Below are 16,207 nucleotides of genomic sequence, written 5' to 3' on the forward strand. Positions count from 1 at the left end.
TTTTTTTTTTTTTTTTTTACAACTCGTAAAACAACGCGGTTAACCAAATCTTGCCACGTTATCTGCAAAAGACTGTCACCGAGTTAAATGCACACCTCCCTCGGTCACATTGATTCAGGGTGGAGTTCGCTTTACACCCTGATTTAGACAGAATTTGTTTCACAGAAAATTTTTGCTGTCCTTTTCCCGGCCCTCAGTCCCGAGGCGTTCTGCGAGTGGGCCTGATGTGGGGCGTTTGACGTTCCGAGGTCGGTGACGGGACGACCACCGGCTATCAACTGTTTGACGCTTTCTACTGTTGTTGAAGACACCAAAGAGCATTTCGGGCCGTTGATTTGGAGCAGCACACGGTAGCGTTTCCCAGCGTTCTTCACAGAGTCCCCCGGGCCGCAGGGGCTGGCCGGAGTCACCGAAGGGTGAACGGCGGTCCCTGAGGGGAGGATCGGGCCGATGGCGGCGGCGGCGGCGGCGGAACCTCCCGCCCCAGCGCAGGCGGCGCCTCGCCTCCCTCACGTGACGCAGCCCAGTCCTGCGCGACCCACCGGCGCGGCAAGATGGCGGCGGCGGAGTCTAGTGACAGCGAGGAGGAGGATCTGGTGAGCTATGGGACCGCGCTGCAGCCCCTGCAGGAGGGTAAGGGCCCGCAGGGAGCTCGCCTTGCTCCTCCTCGGTACCTCCGGCATTCCTTACGGCGGGCGCTGGGGAGCAGCGCGGGCCGGGGAGGCAGCCCGGCGTGAGGCGCTGGGGCCGGGGTGTCCCGGAGGGCCCGGTTCGGGGCTGCTGTACGCCTCCCTACGGCCTTCACTTCGGGAAAGCTGTGGTGTGTGGGCCCAGCGCAGACCTGCCTTCCGTTTCTCCTGCCGCCGTGGGGCGTAGGGGCTGCCTTGGCCTGCGAGAGGGGTGCTGGTGCCGGCCCTGGGCGAGGGGCCGCGGGGTAAAACAGTCTGGGAACCAGGCAGGCAGGCTTCCCGCGACGGGAACGTGAAAGAGGCCTCTCGGCACTACACCGGCTTTTCGGCATGCGGGTGTGGGCCTGGGGTGCCCCAGGATTTGTGCCGGCACGGTTCTGGTTCAGCTCGGGGCCTGTCGGTCTTTCTGTCCTTTCCCCAAGCCTCAAAAAAAAGTGGAGTTAAAGTATAACAGCTCAAGTATATACAGTTAGCCTAATGTGAACGTCCTGTGCTTATGAGACAGATTCAGCGTCATACAGGGACTTCTGTACAGCTGTGACTCCTGAGTCTGTGCCACTTAATTCATAGAAGTATGGTTTAAAAGGTGCAAATGTTTATCTCGGAGTTGATAGCTTTGTGTTTTGTTTCAGTTTTGGACACTTCTGATGTGGTATAATTTCTCAAGACAATTACTTAAGTGATAAAGTGCTGTCGGGGGTTTTGCATACGTAGTAACTAAAAGTGTCCTTTCACAGCGGAAAAAAAATTCTTGGAACTCATTAGAATTTAGGATTTCTATTTGAACACTTAAGGCTTTTACTTGAGCAGTGTACATCAACTGTGTATACAAGTGTTTAAAGTAGGGTGAGAATAAATGTAAACTGCTGATGCTTTCCACTTCAGGGTGGCTACTATTTGATCCAGTTCTTAATTGCAAAGAAGAAATGGCATCTGGAGCAAGTGGAGAGTCCATTCTTTATGCAGTGTTGTGACTTAGTTTCTGATTTATCTGATTGTAGGTGAACGAATTAAAAAGCCGGTTCCCCTTCAAGAACAGACTGTTAAAGATGCAAAGGGACGATATCAGCGTTTCCATGGAGCGTTTACTGGTGGTTTCTCTGCTGGTTACTTTAACACTGTTGGCACAAAGGAAGGTTAGATGTTTTTCTGTCCTCTGGGAAGGGTTAATTGATTACCATAATTTAGTGTTAATTTAAACAAATTAACTGTCATTATGCATTTTTTACCCCTGCTATTCATCATCCTGTAAATAGTTCAAACAGTATTGTTGAAGTTATTTCCCCATGAGTTTTTGGACTGTAGTTCTGTAGATGTTCCCTTGATGTATCCTTAAGGTCTAAGGCTGAAATGTTTGAATTTTTTTCAAATATTATGTTGCAGTTTACAGTACCTTAATTAGATATTTTAATTTCTTCAAAGGATGGACTCCTTCAGCTTTTGTATCATCACGGCAGAAGAGAGCAGACAGAACCGTTCTTGGACCAGAAGACTTCATGGATGAAGAGGTACATTTAGAAAGGAATACAAATCTTTTGGAAGTACTTGCCATGACAGCAGGTTTTTCAGGCAATGAACTCTTCTAAAGAACTTATATAGTGAAAATGGAAGTAACTTTAAAATTGCTTCTTGTATACAGCTTTATACTGCTAGGTCCTATAGGATGTTTCATAGATTCACTTAAGAAGTTTCTGTAATCTCAATATTAAAAAAACCCTAAAATTCAACTCTTTCACTTTCTCTATTAGAAAATACAAATAGTTTTGATGCTGTTTAAAATATGACCATTCAAGTTATTGAGAAAGCAACTGTATAAATGGCTTGAAAAATTTAGCCAATATGAGGGTCATATCCTGTGTTCTTTCCTTTACCATTACAGTAAGTAAGCATTTGAGGGAAACATATTCTTAATTTTTCCATTTTGTCTATATTTTCCAGGATCTTAGCGAATTTGGGATAGCACCAAAAGATATTACAACAACAGATGACTTTGCATCCAAAGCTAAAGACAGAATTAAAGAGAAAGCTAGACAGATTGCAGGAGTAGTTGCTGCCATTCCAGGAACCACCGCATTTGATGATTTAATAGGACCGTCAAAGTAAGTAAATTTAAAATATTAACCAAACAATTCCTTTCACTTAGAAGTGTGATATTGGTTAGAAAAGTAATGTTTGACCACAGTAATGCATGAAAGAGATTGGAAGGTCTGCAGTGTTACACTTTCTAAGTGGCTTCCACCTGGATTTTTGTTTCATATGTGCAGAGTTGTACCAGGTAAACATTTACAAACTGCTATGTAGTGTATATGCAAATGTTGATACGTTCAGATTTGATTTTAAAGTGGGGTATACAAACATAATTTTGAAAGGTATATATGTATATTATTTCTCAATGAATAATAAAGATGTGGTTTGAGGTAATTTTTTTTTCTTTTGTTTTCTTCTTAGAATAACAGTTGGGGTTGAACTGTTACGAAAAATGGGCTGGAAAGAAGGACAAGGAATTGGACCACGAGTCAAAAGAAAGCCACGCAGGCAGAAACCTGGTAAGTTCAGTGAAGTTCCTGAACTTGTTAACAGAAAGTTAGCATTCAGAGACTGATTAGAGAGTTCATTTTAAAATCTCCTTTTATTTGGTCTGTTTCTTTAATCTTAGAGAAATTTAATAAAGAACTGTAATTTAATATGATGCTATTATGTCTTTTACAGACCCTGGAGTGAAAGTATATGGTTGTGCATTGCCACCTGGACTGTCTGAGGGTTCTGAGGTATTGAACAGGCAAAAGTTGTTTGTTGATTTACATAAAAATATGTGCAAACACGTTTAAAAAAACCCACTTCTTCAATGTCTTTGAACAGTATTTTAACATGCAGTTCCAGTTTTGTTAAAATATTCATAAATACTTACTATGCTTATTGTGAAGAAAGGTTTTAACGTAACTAAATCTATTGTTTTGCTACCTAAGCAGGTGTAGCTCATACACATTTTCATGTATAATTTAAGAAATGCAAACTTGCCTAGTCTCATGTTAACTAAATGTTGTAAAAGCTCAACATACAAAACTTTTAGTCATATTTGCTGTTACATACTTTTATTTTGTACGAGGATGAAGAAGAGGATGAATACCAGCCAGAGAATGTGACGTTTGCACCAAAAGATGTAATGCCTGTAGATTTGACTCCAAAAGAGAATGTCCATGGACTTGGCTATAAGGGTTTGGACCCCTCACAAGCTTTGTTTGGTATATCTGGAAGAGAACACCTGAATCTTTTTACAGGTGGTTCTGAAGACACAAGCAATTTACTTGGTGATTTGAGGCACAGTAAAGGAAGAAAACTAGGTATTACGGGTCAGGTAAGGAAATTTTTTAATGCATTTTATTATTGGTGCATTAAAATCTAAACAAACTTTGGTTTTTTTCTTCTGTGGAAGGCACCTAGTCTTTGTAGGGTTATTACAAGAACTCTGAACTGTGGTTTGAGAACAGGATTTTTTTTGTTGTTTTTTACTTGAGATGTGGGCAAATCCTTAGAACTCTTAAATGCCTTCATTTATTGATATTGTTAAAGAGAACTATAAAATACCTCACTCTGAATAGTTGGGTGGAGAAAATTCTTGTGTTACTTTGATTAGAGAAAGTGAATTTTGAATATGTTTTTAGTTTACATTTGTCAATTTTACTTTCAGTAAGGTTGAATCTGTCAGCTAGAGAGGTTTTGCTTCCCTCAGAGGTATTGGTGGTTCTTCTGTAGAAGCACTGTCAGTTTACTGGGAATTATACTTGTTTAGTTTTCATGCGAACTTACATTTTTTTCCTTTTGAGAACTTAACAAGCTCTTAGTCAGACTTACAAGTATTACTTTGTGGAATTAGGCCGCTGTCCTCATCCTGTACAGACCAAACTCGCTGTCACTCCCTGCCCTGCAAAGGGAGTGGAATATGTTTGCTTTTGTGTTTCGTGAGGCAGGGTTGTTTTTTTTCCCCACTAGTTGGTAGCACTTTTTTTGTGAAGCTGTACAGTTTTCCCAGTATATATATGTATACTGGACATCTTATATAGTATAGATGGATAGATATACATGTAGATGTGTTCTGACGTGTGACTTAAAGTATTATTTTTACACTTTAGAATTCTCATTATTTTTATTTAAAATGTATTTTAGGCTTTTGGCGTAGGAGCTTTAGAGGAGGAAGATGATGATATTTATGCAACTGAAACACTGTCAAAATATGATACGGTTCTAAAAGATGAGGAGCCTGGAGATGGCTTGTATGGCTGGACAGCGCCTAAGCAGTATAAATCAAAAAAAAGTAAGAACTGTAGTTCTATCTAAAGAGTTAGCATAATTTGTATTTGGGGGAAAAAAACCAACTGTGTAAGTGTAGTCTCTGTTTTCCAAATATTTTGATTTTCAGTGGACTGGTATCTTCTGGACCTGATATCTGAAACTCCTTCTACATTGAAGTGTCCAAATCTGGAAATAATTTCCAAAAATCTGATGTAGATTAAACCCCCAAATTATATTTTTAAAAGGACAATATGTGCTGCTTTGGGAGATACAGCATTCACTTCCACTGAAGGAAACAAATGATTATGAATCATGGCGACAAAATATGACCCAATATTTGCAAAGAGTTTTTTTTTTTAGATGCACTTGTGTTTTTTCAAATAACATTTGTAAATTCTATCTTGATATAATTTTATCTTTAGTGCAGCTTTTAAGTGCGTGAAATACTGTAGTGATTTCTAGAGTACCTGTTGATGCTAGTTGTACACAATTAATGGCACTCATGATGTTAGCTGTGCACAGTAGTGATACTGTTGCCTCACTATTAGCCATGTTCATCTTACAGCAATCTCTGGTAGTAGTTTTTTAGCTGTATAATACTAATCCAGATTCAGAACCCTTAATTTTAAATGAAAGGCAGTGAAGACAAAGAACCACAATTATGTTCCATAAAATATATTGAATAATGGAAAATATTCAGAAAAAATGCTTTTTGCCAAACACATATGTTTTAGATACTGACCAACTCTGTGGTCATTTTGCAGGGTCTGAAAGAGAAATTAAATATATAGGCAAAATCTTGGATGGTTTTTCCTTGGCATCAAAATCATCAACTCCAAGCAAGGTAAGCAGATACTGGTATTTTTGTATTAATAATAACATCGGCAAATTGACATGTGAGCTGTGTGGACTTTACTGTTGGTCAATGTTTTTTATGTTCTTAGAAATAAAAGTTCTGGTCAGCAATAAAGATTGCTGAATGAGCAAAATTATAGTGTTGGAGGCTATTCAATACAAACCTAAATTTGTCAGACTACTGGAGGAATTTAAACTTTACATATGTACTGGCTTTGAACAAATGCCTTCCACACTATCCACTGTTACTTGGCATAAAGTTGCAGAAATGCTTTGATTTAACTTTGAAATAAAAAAATGTACATCTTTTGCTTCTAGATCTTTCAGATGTGACATCAGTTTTCTGTAAAAATCAGGCCCCATGCTTCATCCACTTTCACTATTTTAGTGAGAAGTTCTTTTGTTATCCCTACTCTCAGGTTTGCATCATCTATACCATATATATTTGTATAAATTAGAATGATAAACAGAATTGTGTAACATGGTCCTCTTTCTAATGAAGAAAAAGGAAGAACGTGTGTGGTACATAAAATTGAGTCATATAGGAGGCACAGGGATAACCTTTGAAGTAACAGCTTGAATGAAGAACATGGGGGAAAAGGAGTTTGAAAGACATTAAAATACAGTAAGCACAGAAGTACTCAGTAGTCCAATTAAGTGATTAAATCATGTGACTTCCATTTAAAAAAAAAAAGTAATTATTAAGCAATATCAAGAGCATTTTCTCAAATAAAAGCAATGCATATTAAGGCTCTTGTTAATTTTGTGGTGGCTTGATGTGCATGCTTTCTGATTTTTCATAATCATTATGTATATAAACAATATAACAGTTTGTTCCCAAAGTCTGTATTACAATGCCACTTGCTGACAGGGTCTAAAAGAAGCAGTAGCTTGTCGTATCTCTTTCTACTGCTAAGAAGTAAATTGAGGAATTTTTAGATTGAGGTGACTTTTTCTGAAGCACACTTGTAAGTGTTAAATACAAAGTTGGTATTTCTCTCTCAGTGGATTTTTGTTTTATCATCCCCCTGCCAAGATTTATCCACCACCTGACCTGCCACGAAATTACAGACCAATCCATTACTTTCGACCTGTGATAGCAGCTGGGAATGAAAACTACCGTTTACAGAAGGCATTAGAGGAATCAACTGGAAAACTTGAGAGTGATACGATGCAACAAAGCAGGCATGCTTTGAATGCGTCTCAGAGGAGGGAACGACTAGGAGAGACTGGTCTAAAAGGTATTGATATATGTGACCGCACATTTGCTTGTGTTTTAGGTCCCCTGTTTGTTTATATAACAGCAAAAAATTGGTCTAGTCTTGAACACTATTTTCTAATATAAACATTCTAACTCTAGCTGGCTTAGCTAGAATACCTTACTATTGTTCAGTTTCATCTCAACAGATGAATTGTTGACATACCTGCCTGTATTTTCATTTACTTAAATCTTTTAAAGAGGAAAAGTATGTGTGGGATTGTGTTTTGTTGTGTTGTTTGGTTTTTTTTCTTTGTGGCCTTATTATGAATTTGGAATATAGTAGCCTATGAGAGGGTTTTTTTCCTATAAAATGAGGTTTCACTGAAAAACATTCAAGTTCACTAAAAAGGTAATTTGTAAATGTGGATTGCATTTGTATCTACAATAGTAAAGTTAACAAAGTAATACGTAAATATGTGGTAATAGCATAAAACATGTAATAGTAGCCAATTTTTTATCTGCCATGTCTGCCATTATACTGTTTATTGCTGCTTAAGAGCATTTGCTCTGAATGTATATGCATAGTGGTAGGCTTTTTTCCTCCACTAAAGTGGCAGAAATAGTTGTTTTCATTTCAGTTTACTTCCTACTGCTTTTTTTTGTTTTAGGTCCAGCTCCTTCTGTTTTGGAATACCTGTCTGAGAAAGATAGAGAAAGACTCAAAGAAGTGAAACAAGCATCTGAACAACAAATGAAAGCAAAAATACTGCCTCAGCAGTCACGAAATAGCAGATTCCAGCCAGCCTCCCCAGATGATGCTTCTCAAAAATGGCAAATGTTGTTGGGGGGGCAGTTAGCAAATGCTGGTTCTAGTGACTTCAAACCATTTGCAAGAAATCCAGAAAAACAAAAAAGATATGAAAGTTTTGTGAAGAGTCTTAAACAAGGAGAAAAAGGTAACTGGAGAGATTAATCCTGACACTTTAATTTTTCTCTGAAAAAGTACTTAATTGGGGGTTTTTTTTTCCTTTTTCCCTGTTTTTTTTTTTTTGTTCTGATGCATTTTATGCTCACTATGAGTTCTCTTCCTGAATTCCACAGCGTTTCTCCCTCTACTTCTTTTTAGGGCCAATATAAAAAAAAAAATATTACGGGTATTTAATTGTGTTGACTTTAGGAAAACTGCTTAGTAATTTAAGTGTCAGCAAGACTTGATTTTAGGCATTAAATTTCATACTTTTATGCTGTAGCAGAAGTGAAGTTCTACTTAATTGCCTGGGTTTCCCTTCTTTCATTTGCCAAAATAGACTTCAGCTTTGATGAGTACCAAAAACTATGCATGGAACAAGCATTTTCATTTAGTTTGCTTCTTTTGAGGAGTAAAACTGACAGATCCGATAAAGACAGAAGGATTATCAGATCACAGTAGAACAGCAGGAGAAAATCAAAAGAAACCCATACCCTATACTTCCAGAGGAGATAAGGACCGTAAAGTCAATGAAGTAGTTCACACTTGTTAAAGCTTGTATTACATGTTCTTTGGATACTGTCACTTATGTTCTCAGAAAAATTCGTGGCTGTAAAATCATAGCATACATGCCGAGCTCTTACTCAAAACAAAAAAAACCCAGCCCTCTTCATCTGCTGTTTTTGTGCTGTTTTGGTCTCCTGTTTTATTTAGGTGTGTGCTATTAAATCATATTGTGGTATATCTTACATTAAACCAGGTACTTAACCATGGCTTGTGCTGAGTTCCCAAGTACTGTGATTTTTTCTGTAAGGCATAAAAAACTGAAATCTGACCTAGGGAGTTCAGCAGCAGCAGGTGAATATAGATTGTCTTAAAATAAAAAAAGTAGGGGTTGGGTTGTTTTTAAATTTTCAGGTACAGAGGGGCTATTGGGGAAGAAGAAAAAGGGCATCAGCAAAGTTTTGCAGAGGAAAGGGTGTAGTGTTGGGTAGAAAACCTGGTTTTGTTATTTTAGGATTTTTTAAAAGTAATCCTTTTCACTACATGAAAAAAGATTTCCTGGTCAGTAGCCTTTTCTAGTTACTGCATTGGGACAGAGTACTTGAGCTTTGTACCCATAGTTCCTCCATTCAGGAAGGAAGTGGGGTTTTCCCTGTCTAAAATTGAGTATTCTTTTATGACTGACTGTAAGTGCCTCCTTAGTAATAATGATGAAAATGCAGGAATATTTAAATACCTTGAGTGATTAAAATTCTATTTGTAAGAGTGTCTTTGCTTGGCTGGTGTTATTTCCTATTCTTTCTGGGAGCAAATGTGAACCTGTTGCTTTAAACAGGGTCTGTATTGTTTACAAAAACCTGTGTCCAAATTCTGTATTTATCAGTGGGCAATTTATCCATCAGAAAGCCCCTTGAAGTTACCAAAGCCTGGCCAGGCTTGCTTGCTGGTGAACTTTTTTGTTCTGTGTTTTAGTTACTTGATAAAGCTTTGGATTATACATTTAAAAAAAAACCAAACACCCCCCCCCCCCCCAAACTATTAAATACATAAAGTATTTTTAACATTCCTTAGGGGCAATGAGTAAGGAGTCAGCATTACAAGTAAAATTATTTAAAATATCTGTCTTGCATTTGGCAAATGCTATCATTCTTGCCATTTTGAAAAACTACCTCGCTTAATCAAGGAATAACACAGTTGAGATTAATACTATCCTTAAACTAAATACTCGTTAAATACTTGCAAGGATGTTTGCTTATTGTCTTATTGTTTGTTTAAGAAGCATCAGACCTAAGTAAGCTGTAATCTCTGCTGAGCATTTCTCTCCTTATTTTATAGTAGATACATTGGAGCATTATTTAGATCCGAGTATGACAGAATGGGAGCGAGGAAGGGAACAAGAGGAGTTCTTCCGTGCAGCAATGTTTTACAAATCCTCAAATTCAACACTGTCATCCAGGTTTACCCGGGCCAAATATGAAGATGATGTTGACAAAGTCGAAGTTCCTCGGGACCAAGAGGTACATGCTCTTCACAGTCTTTTAGTACATTGGAGCTGCAGTTGCTGCCTTAACCCTGACTTCCAAAATTCTTTTTCTTTAACACTCTTTTGTAGATATAATGTCATTGTTTTGTTGCCCTTCTGTATAGCAAACTTTTGAAAACACTCACTGCATACAAAGCAGTGATTTGTTAAACTGCACTTAAATATTTATGTTTCTGTCCTGGTTTTAAGTTTTAAAACAGTAATAGTCACTTCAGTAAGTTGTTACTTATTTAGCAGCTAGAAATGTTTGACTTTTTCAGAATGATACTGATGATAAGGAAACTGCTGTGAAGATGAAGATGTTTGGCAAACTCACAAGAGACAAGTTTGAATGGCATCCTGAAAAACTGTTGTGCAAAAGATTTAATGTTCCTGATCCATATCCTGAGTAAGATGATTGATACTGATATTTTTAATACTTTTTGAAAATCCTGAGTTTTTCATTTGCTTGTGGAAAGTCTGGCTTGATGTTTTCTCTTTGTGTCATAGTAGATGTAATACAGAACTGCTTAATGTTTTTATTTGCCTCACTAAACATGGTGACTTCTGACAAAATAGTATGTGTTTTAAGGACTACTGTAGGTGTTTCAGCTTGTTGTAGATAATTTGAGGCCTTTTCTGTGTTGAAAACAATAATCAATGAACATTTTTATTTCCCTATAGTTCTTCCATTGTTGGGCTACCAAAAGTGAAACGAGACAAGTATTCTGTGTTTAATTTCTTAACTCTGCCTGAGCCCACCACATCTGTAACTCAAGCAACAAATGAAAAAATCCAACAGAATAACAGTGTCAGCAGTAAGTTTGTTGTTAGTTTATTAATTTAGGTATAAATTAGATAATAGTATAGAAAAAGCTCATGTTTGTGATGGAGAACTTATCAACCCTATTTTTTTTTAATTAAAAAACCCAAACAAAGAAGTTGAAAATAAATTCAGTGACATAAAAACTGGAGTCAGTGATATGCTAATTTCTTCTGCCTAGAAGACCTTTATAGGTCAGATATTCATTAGATTTAAAAAGTGTCCAACTACATTGAAGAAGCAGAGTAATTTAAAATCAAGTAGGCTGTGAAATTCAAGATAATTTGGCATGCAACTGATTTGAATGTTTGGGATGTTTTTAGAACCAAAGAAACCTTCAAGATGGGATGTGTCAGATAAAGAGAAGGAGAAAAAAGATTCTATCAGTGAATTCATTAGTCTTGCTAGATCAAAAGCTGATGTTCAGCAGCAACCACCATTGCCAGCGACAGAAGAACGTGGAACTGGGCTGAGTGAAACTGTTCCCGCTGAGGTGAGTTTACAATGGTGTTTGAACTTCAAGGGAATAGCTGTAAACCTTCAAAACCCTGAAATAAGGTTGGGTAATACATGAATTAATTTGTTACAGATCAGTTTGCAGAAGAGCAAACTCAGGATAAGCAAAGACGTGAGATTGTATTCGAAGAATTTTGAGGTTATAACTCTGAGATGTAAAACATTTACACGTACAAGGACAGCAAGTATGATTGTACTTGACGTAGCAGCTTAAGAGAAGAAAAAATGTAGCTCAGCAGTCTGGGAGTTAAATTCAGTCCCTTACACTAACTTTGCTCACAGGCACAGAATATGGGGTTTTTTTGCTTTGAATGGAGGAGGATGCATACTTTGGGGAGAAAGGTGATGTTTTCCTTTTGCTTAAATTTAATGGTGTATAATTGAAGTTTGAATTAATGAATTAGAATTTATAATATCTTGGGATCTATTTTCAACTGTCTGTGTAGCACAAATTGTACTACCCTTTACAGGACATTGACTTAGTTTAGCAGTGTTTCAGAGTTTTACTATTTTGGATTAGCAGTTCCTAAGATTGTGTATCTTGCAGCTATTGTGATATTTGAGTGTTTTGTAAATACGTGTCAGCATGTTTGAAGTTGTTGCTTATCAAAGGGGGATTGTTAGTTTCTTTAGTGTTTAAATACAGTTTGTTACAATGCTGTTTTGCAGGTAGCTAATGAAGAGAAGGATCAGGAAGAAGAAAGCAGACCATCCATGGACTTATTTAAGGCCATTTTTGTGAGTTCCTCAGATGAAAAATCATCTTCCTCTGAAGAAGAGAGTGATGATGAACAGCAACCAAGTACTTCAGTAACCAATTCAGAAACCACCAAGCAAGTTGATCTACCAGACAGTTCTTTATCTAATGTACAAGGTAGTACTTAATGGATGTTCGTTTTTTTAAATACCTTGTGAAAGTTTCCTTTGTGAATCAAATACTCCAGGACTGCTCGAATAGTGTTATGCTCTTGTGCAGATCATCTGGCATTGGTGGAGCTGGGCATGTAGAAAATGTGACTAGTACAGCACTGGAATAAGGTCTTGCATGTTATAGTGTTATTTATGTTGCCATGTGTCTTGCATAGATTTTACAAACAAACTGCCCTACGGAACACGCTTGTTAAACAGTGAGGGGGAGCAAAACATCTAATGTTAGAGCATTCTTCACTGAGAAATATAGGGAAACTTTCATACCTATGATAAATTGTAAGATAGATTGATAAATTATGACTGTCTTGTGGTGGATATTTGACAAATTCAGAAATAAATAACTTGCCGTTCTTTGATAATTAAATTCACTCTCTAAATACTGACATTCCAGTAAAATATAATGTTGAAGTAATTTAACAAGACATCAAAAAGTTGCAGTTTATTTGTATTCTAGCTATAGAAGTTGCCAGAACACTTCCACAAGAGAGGAAGACCAATCTTTTACTCTCCTTCATATTAAATTTTACTAAGGGAGCTGTAAGAAAGCTCCCATATTTCCAGTATGTGATTAAATTAGCAAAATGTACAATATACTTAACTTACAATGGAAATACTTTGTCTACTTACTGTCACAGTTGGTTCTGTTAACATCTAACTTCTAGTGTTTATTAACTTTATAGTTCTTGTGGAGTCTTTTATTCCTTCAAAGTAATAGAAGAGTAGTACTGTGTTATTAAATAAAAGCAAACGCATGCACTGATACAAATTTAATTAGTAATTGTATAGTGTAAAAGGTCAATTTTGATTAAAAAGAAAAGTAAAACCAAAACAGTATGTTGATGTGTTTCTGAATATCGGCTATCCAGTTGGCCAAAGCAGTCCACAGAGATGTAGGGTGCTGATCAATTTGCTTGCTTAGAGGTTTTTTGAAAGCCTCCTTTAACTTTCTTCAGCACTTCTTGGAAGAAGTGTTACCTTATTTTCCTTTCAAATAAAGAAGTTGTTTTTTTGTTTTTTTTTGTAGAGAATGTGGCTGCTACAACTGATCCTGGTGTTTCTTTGTTGCCTACTTCAAAGCAGGAACTGGATGCAACAGAGGAATTTGGACCAAAGTTGCCTCCAGCTTTTTCTTCCGGTAGGTTCTGTAGACTTCTAGGGTGTAAATTCTGCACACTGAAGTTGTATGTAAGATATATGATATTTCTTTTTAAAAAACATATGTGAATAGGCACTTTACCTCTTAAATGCCTGTGTTATGTCAAACTGGCATCAGTAAATGCTATGTTACCATGCTGTAATCCATTAACAGGAACCTCTTTGCCTGTGTACCAATTTTGTTGTAGCTCTATAGAGGCAATGATAAAAAATTGTAGTGAAAATATAGGACCAGCCTTGCAATTTCTTATAACAACAGATTGCAAAGGCATTTAATTACAGTACGAAGGTTGCAGTTAGGATTTGTAGACATTTAATTTCCATTCGAAAGCTTAGGGTTTGGTTAGTTGTTGTTTTTTTAAACTTTCAAAAGTAACAGAGTTTAATAATAAAATTACCTTTTTTTTTTTTTGTCTTTTTGTTTGTTTGTTTCTGCATTTACTTTGCACTTTAGGCCCGACTTGGCAACAAGAACCAGTGGTGGCAGCAAGTTTTCCTGGGCCTAGTAGGAAAGAAAAACATAGGAAGAACAGAGAGAAACACAAGACTAAGAGAGAACACAAACACAAAAAGGAAAAGGTATTTAATTCAAATAAACATTTTATTGATTCTTTGATCTGCCAGTCAAAATTTTTTATTATTTATGCTAGGTTGTAGAAAAAGATATACTAGGACTAGAACTTATGCAACAGATTTTCTCAGGTGTCTTGAACCCTGAACTTCAGAACAGAAAATTAGCGAACTGGGGTGCTGGCTTTTTCCATATATGCAATGTGACTGTAGATACAATATTGTAGGTGGTTTAACGTTGTATGCTGAAGATGTCAGGTATATTCTGTGAACTGCATATAATTCATGGCTTGTATACAAATAATAAATTCCTATTTTAGGGGGGGTTGAGTGCTTGGGCTGAAATAGATGATTTTGGTATGTATTTTTTTAGCTTAGTCTGAGTAATGGAAAAGAGTTATTGTTAAGTGTTCTGTTTCAGTTAAGCTCGGAGTCTACACTGAAATCCACTTTTTGCTGTTGTTGCCTTTCAGAAAAACCCAAGTCTTTCACAATGAAATAAGGGATTGTTTCTCTTCTTTTTACAGAAAAAGAAACATAAGAAACAGAAAAACAAAGGAAAACACAAGAATAAAAAATCAGAAAAAGACAGCAGCTCAGACACTGCAGATAGCAGTGACAGCCTTAGTGATATAGATACCACAGGCTTGTCACCCAAAGAACTTCTAAGAAGGTAAACAGAAAGTTTACTTAAACACTTGAAATTTTGCAGTGAATAACCAAAACCTCAATTTGAGTTGTCATTCTAGTGAACCTAATTGCAGCAAATATGGATCAGCCAGTCTTTTCAATAAAAAAAATGAGCAGGATTTTGAAAGGAAAGATTACAAATATTAGGCATATTAATCTAGAAGGTAATTAATTTGAGGATAGAAGCCTCTTAAGGTAAAGGGTACTAAATACACAACTCTGCTAATTAATGGAGGTTATAGTTAAAGACTACTGATATTTTTGGAAGGTATTTTGAGTGGGAATTAAAAATTGAACAAGTGCAGGTCGTGATTTATATTTCTATTACTTTGCTTCTCTTTACTTGGAAATATTGGAAGGAACATTGTCTGCTTAAGAATGTTTTGAGTCTGCTTCGGTTTGTTGATAATTACCAAAAGATCCAATTCAAATAGATCCATTGTGTGGCATTGATGCTTAAGATAATTCTGTGCTTGAGCAAGGAGCAGTGGAGCAAGCAGAACAATGCTTGAATCATGTACATGTCTGCTAAATTTAGACTGTGCTGTTAGATTTTTATAAACTAGAGACTTGAATGTAGTGCCAACAGAAATGTGAAAATTGAATGAAAACGATTAACAATTTCATTTTGCTCACACAGTTGAAGTACAAGCAAAAGTAACTGTCTCTAGTTCAGATCATAGTCAACTTTAAGTGCATCCCCTGTGGAACAGTCACTCCATTGTCTTCTGTTTAGTGTCTCTTACTAGCTGCAGGAGAGGTCTCAAGGTATTTGTTGAAATACCACATCCAGTTGGCCTAATGGCAAAATGATTGGGGACTAGGTGTTTAGTGGAATGGACGTGTACTAATGGAAGGGCTGGCATTCAAAAGGACTCTGCTTTCCATTCCTTTGGAACTAAGCTTCAGTTTTGTATTGGTGTTTTCTTACTAAAAAACCAAACTACTTCTCCTTTGATTTCTAAATAGCTAAAATATGTTTTTATGCTTTTTGCACAAAATACTTAGACTTCCTTGTACAAACAGTTATTTTGGAAGTCTTCACATCTGCATGTCTCTTCACATCACTGAGAAAATGTTTTTATCTTGCATAACTCGGATCTCTCTCTTGAGCCGTTTGTTAAATCTTAGTTTAAGTAATTAAATGTTCTTAATGTTGTATGTTACTGTTCAGTCTGACCTCTTTCTTTTTGTTTCTCCCTTTTAGATTAAAACAACTTCAGTATTGAAGAGGTAGCTTGTTTTCTTCAGTGTTGTGTGATTTGATATCAAATTTTTGATCTCCTCCATGATGGTAGATCAATCATGTATACTTTGAAGCACTGTAGATAATGTATTCATATTGAATTTGTTTGAAAGTAAATAAGCATATGTTTATTTTGTGATGGTTCAGATGTTCAAAATGTATGGATTATGGAACGTTGAAAAGACCCCTTTCTGGGCAGCATAATCTGAAATACTGCAGGCTCTGTTTTAATTAACATGAAACCAGATA

At 36.7% G+C, this 16,207-nt stretch overlaps 1 protein-coding gene across 1 annotated transcript; it reads left to right on the forward strand.

Moving 5' to 3' along the window:
- The first annotated feature begins 535 nt into the window (after window positions 1–535).
- Window positions 536–16,180, forward strand: GPATCH1 (G-patch domain containing 1). Its single transcript, XM_049804658.1, has 20 exons — window positions 536–633; window positions 1,691–1,825; window positions 2,112–2,197; window positions 2,628–2,788; window positions 3,138–3,235; window positions 3,399–3,457; window positions 3,796–4,044; window positions 4,854–5,001; window positions 5,744–5,823; window positions 6,871–7,075; window positions 7,704–7,991; window positions 9,842–10,023; window positions 10,310–10,437; window positions 10,713–10,846; window positions 11,175–11,344; window positions 12,037–12,241; window positions 13,322–13,432; window positions 13,907–14,031; window positions 14,550–14,695; window positions 15,920–16,180. The coding sequence occupies exons 1-20, from the start codon at window positions 555–557 to the stop codon at window positions 15,939–15,941; spliced, it is 2,811 nt and encodes a 936-aa protein (XP_049660615.1). The 5' UTR covers window positions 536–554; the 3' UTR covers window positions 15,942–16,180.
- The last annotated feature ends 27 nt before the right edge of the window (window positions 16,181–16,207 follow it).

The sequence above is a fragment of the Accipiter gentilis genome, chromosome 7, assembly GCF_929443795.1.
Source record: "Accipiter gentilis chromosome 7, bAccGen1.1, whole genome shotgun sequence".
Classification (NCBI taxonomy): Eukaryota; Metazoa; Chordata; class Aves; order Accipitriformes; family Accipitridae; genus Astur; species Astur gentilis.

Bases quoted from the DNA above. Each gene is read 5' to 3' on its own strand.
- GPATCH1 (XM_049804658.1), top strand. From the start codon at position 555: ATGGCGGCGGCGGAGTCTAGTGACAGCGAGGAGGAGGATCTGGTGAGC. The intron at 5,824-6,870 runs GTAAGCAGATAC...CCCCCTGCCAAG, and splicing joins AATCATCAACTCCAAGCAAG to ATTTATCCACCACCTGACCT. The intron at 11,345-12,036 runs GTGAGTTTACAA...GCTGTTTTGCAG, and splicing joins GTGAAACTGTTCCCGCTGAG to GTAGCTAATGAAGAGAAGGA.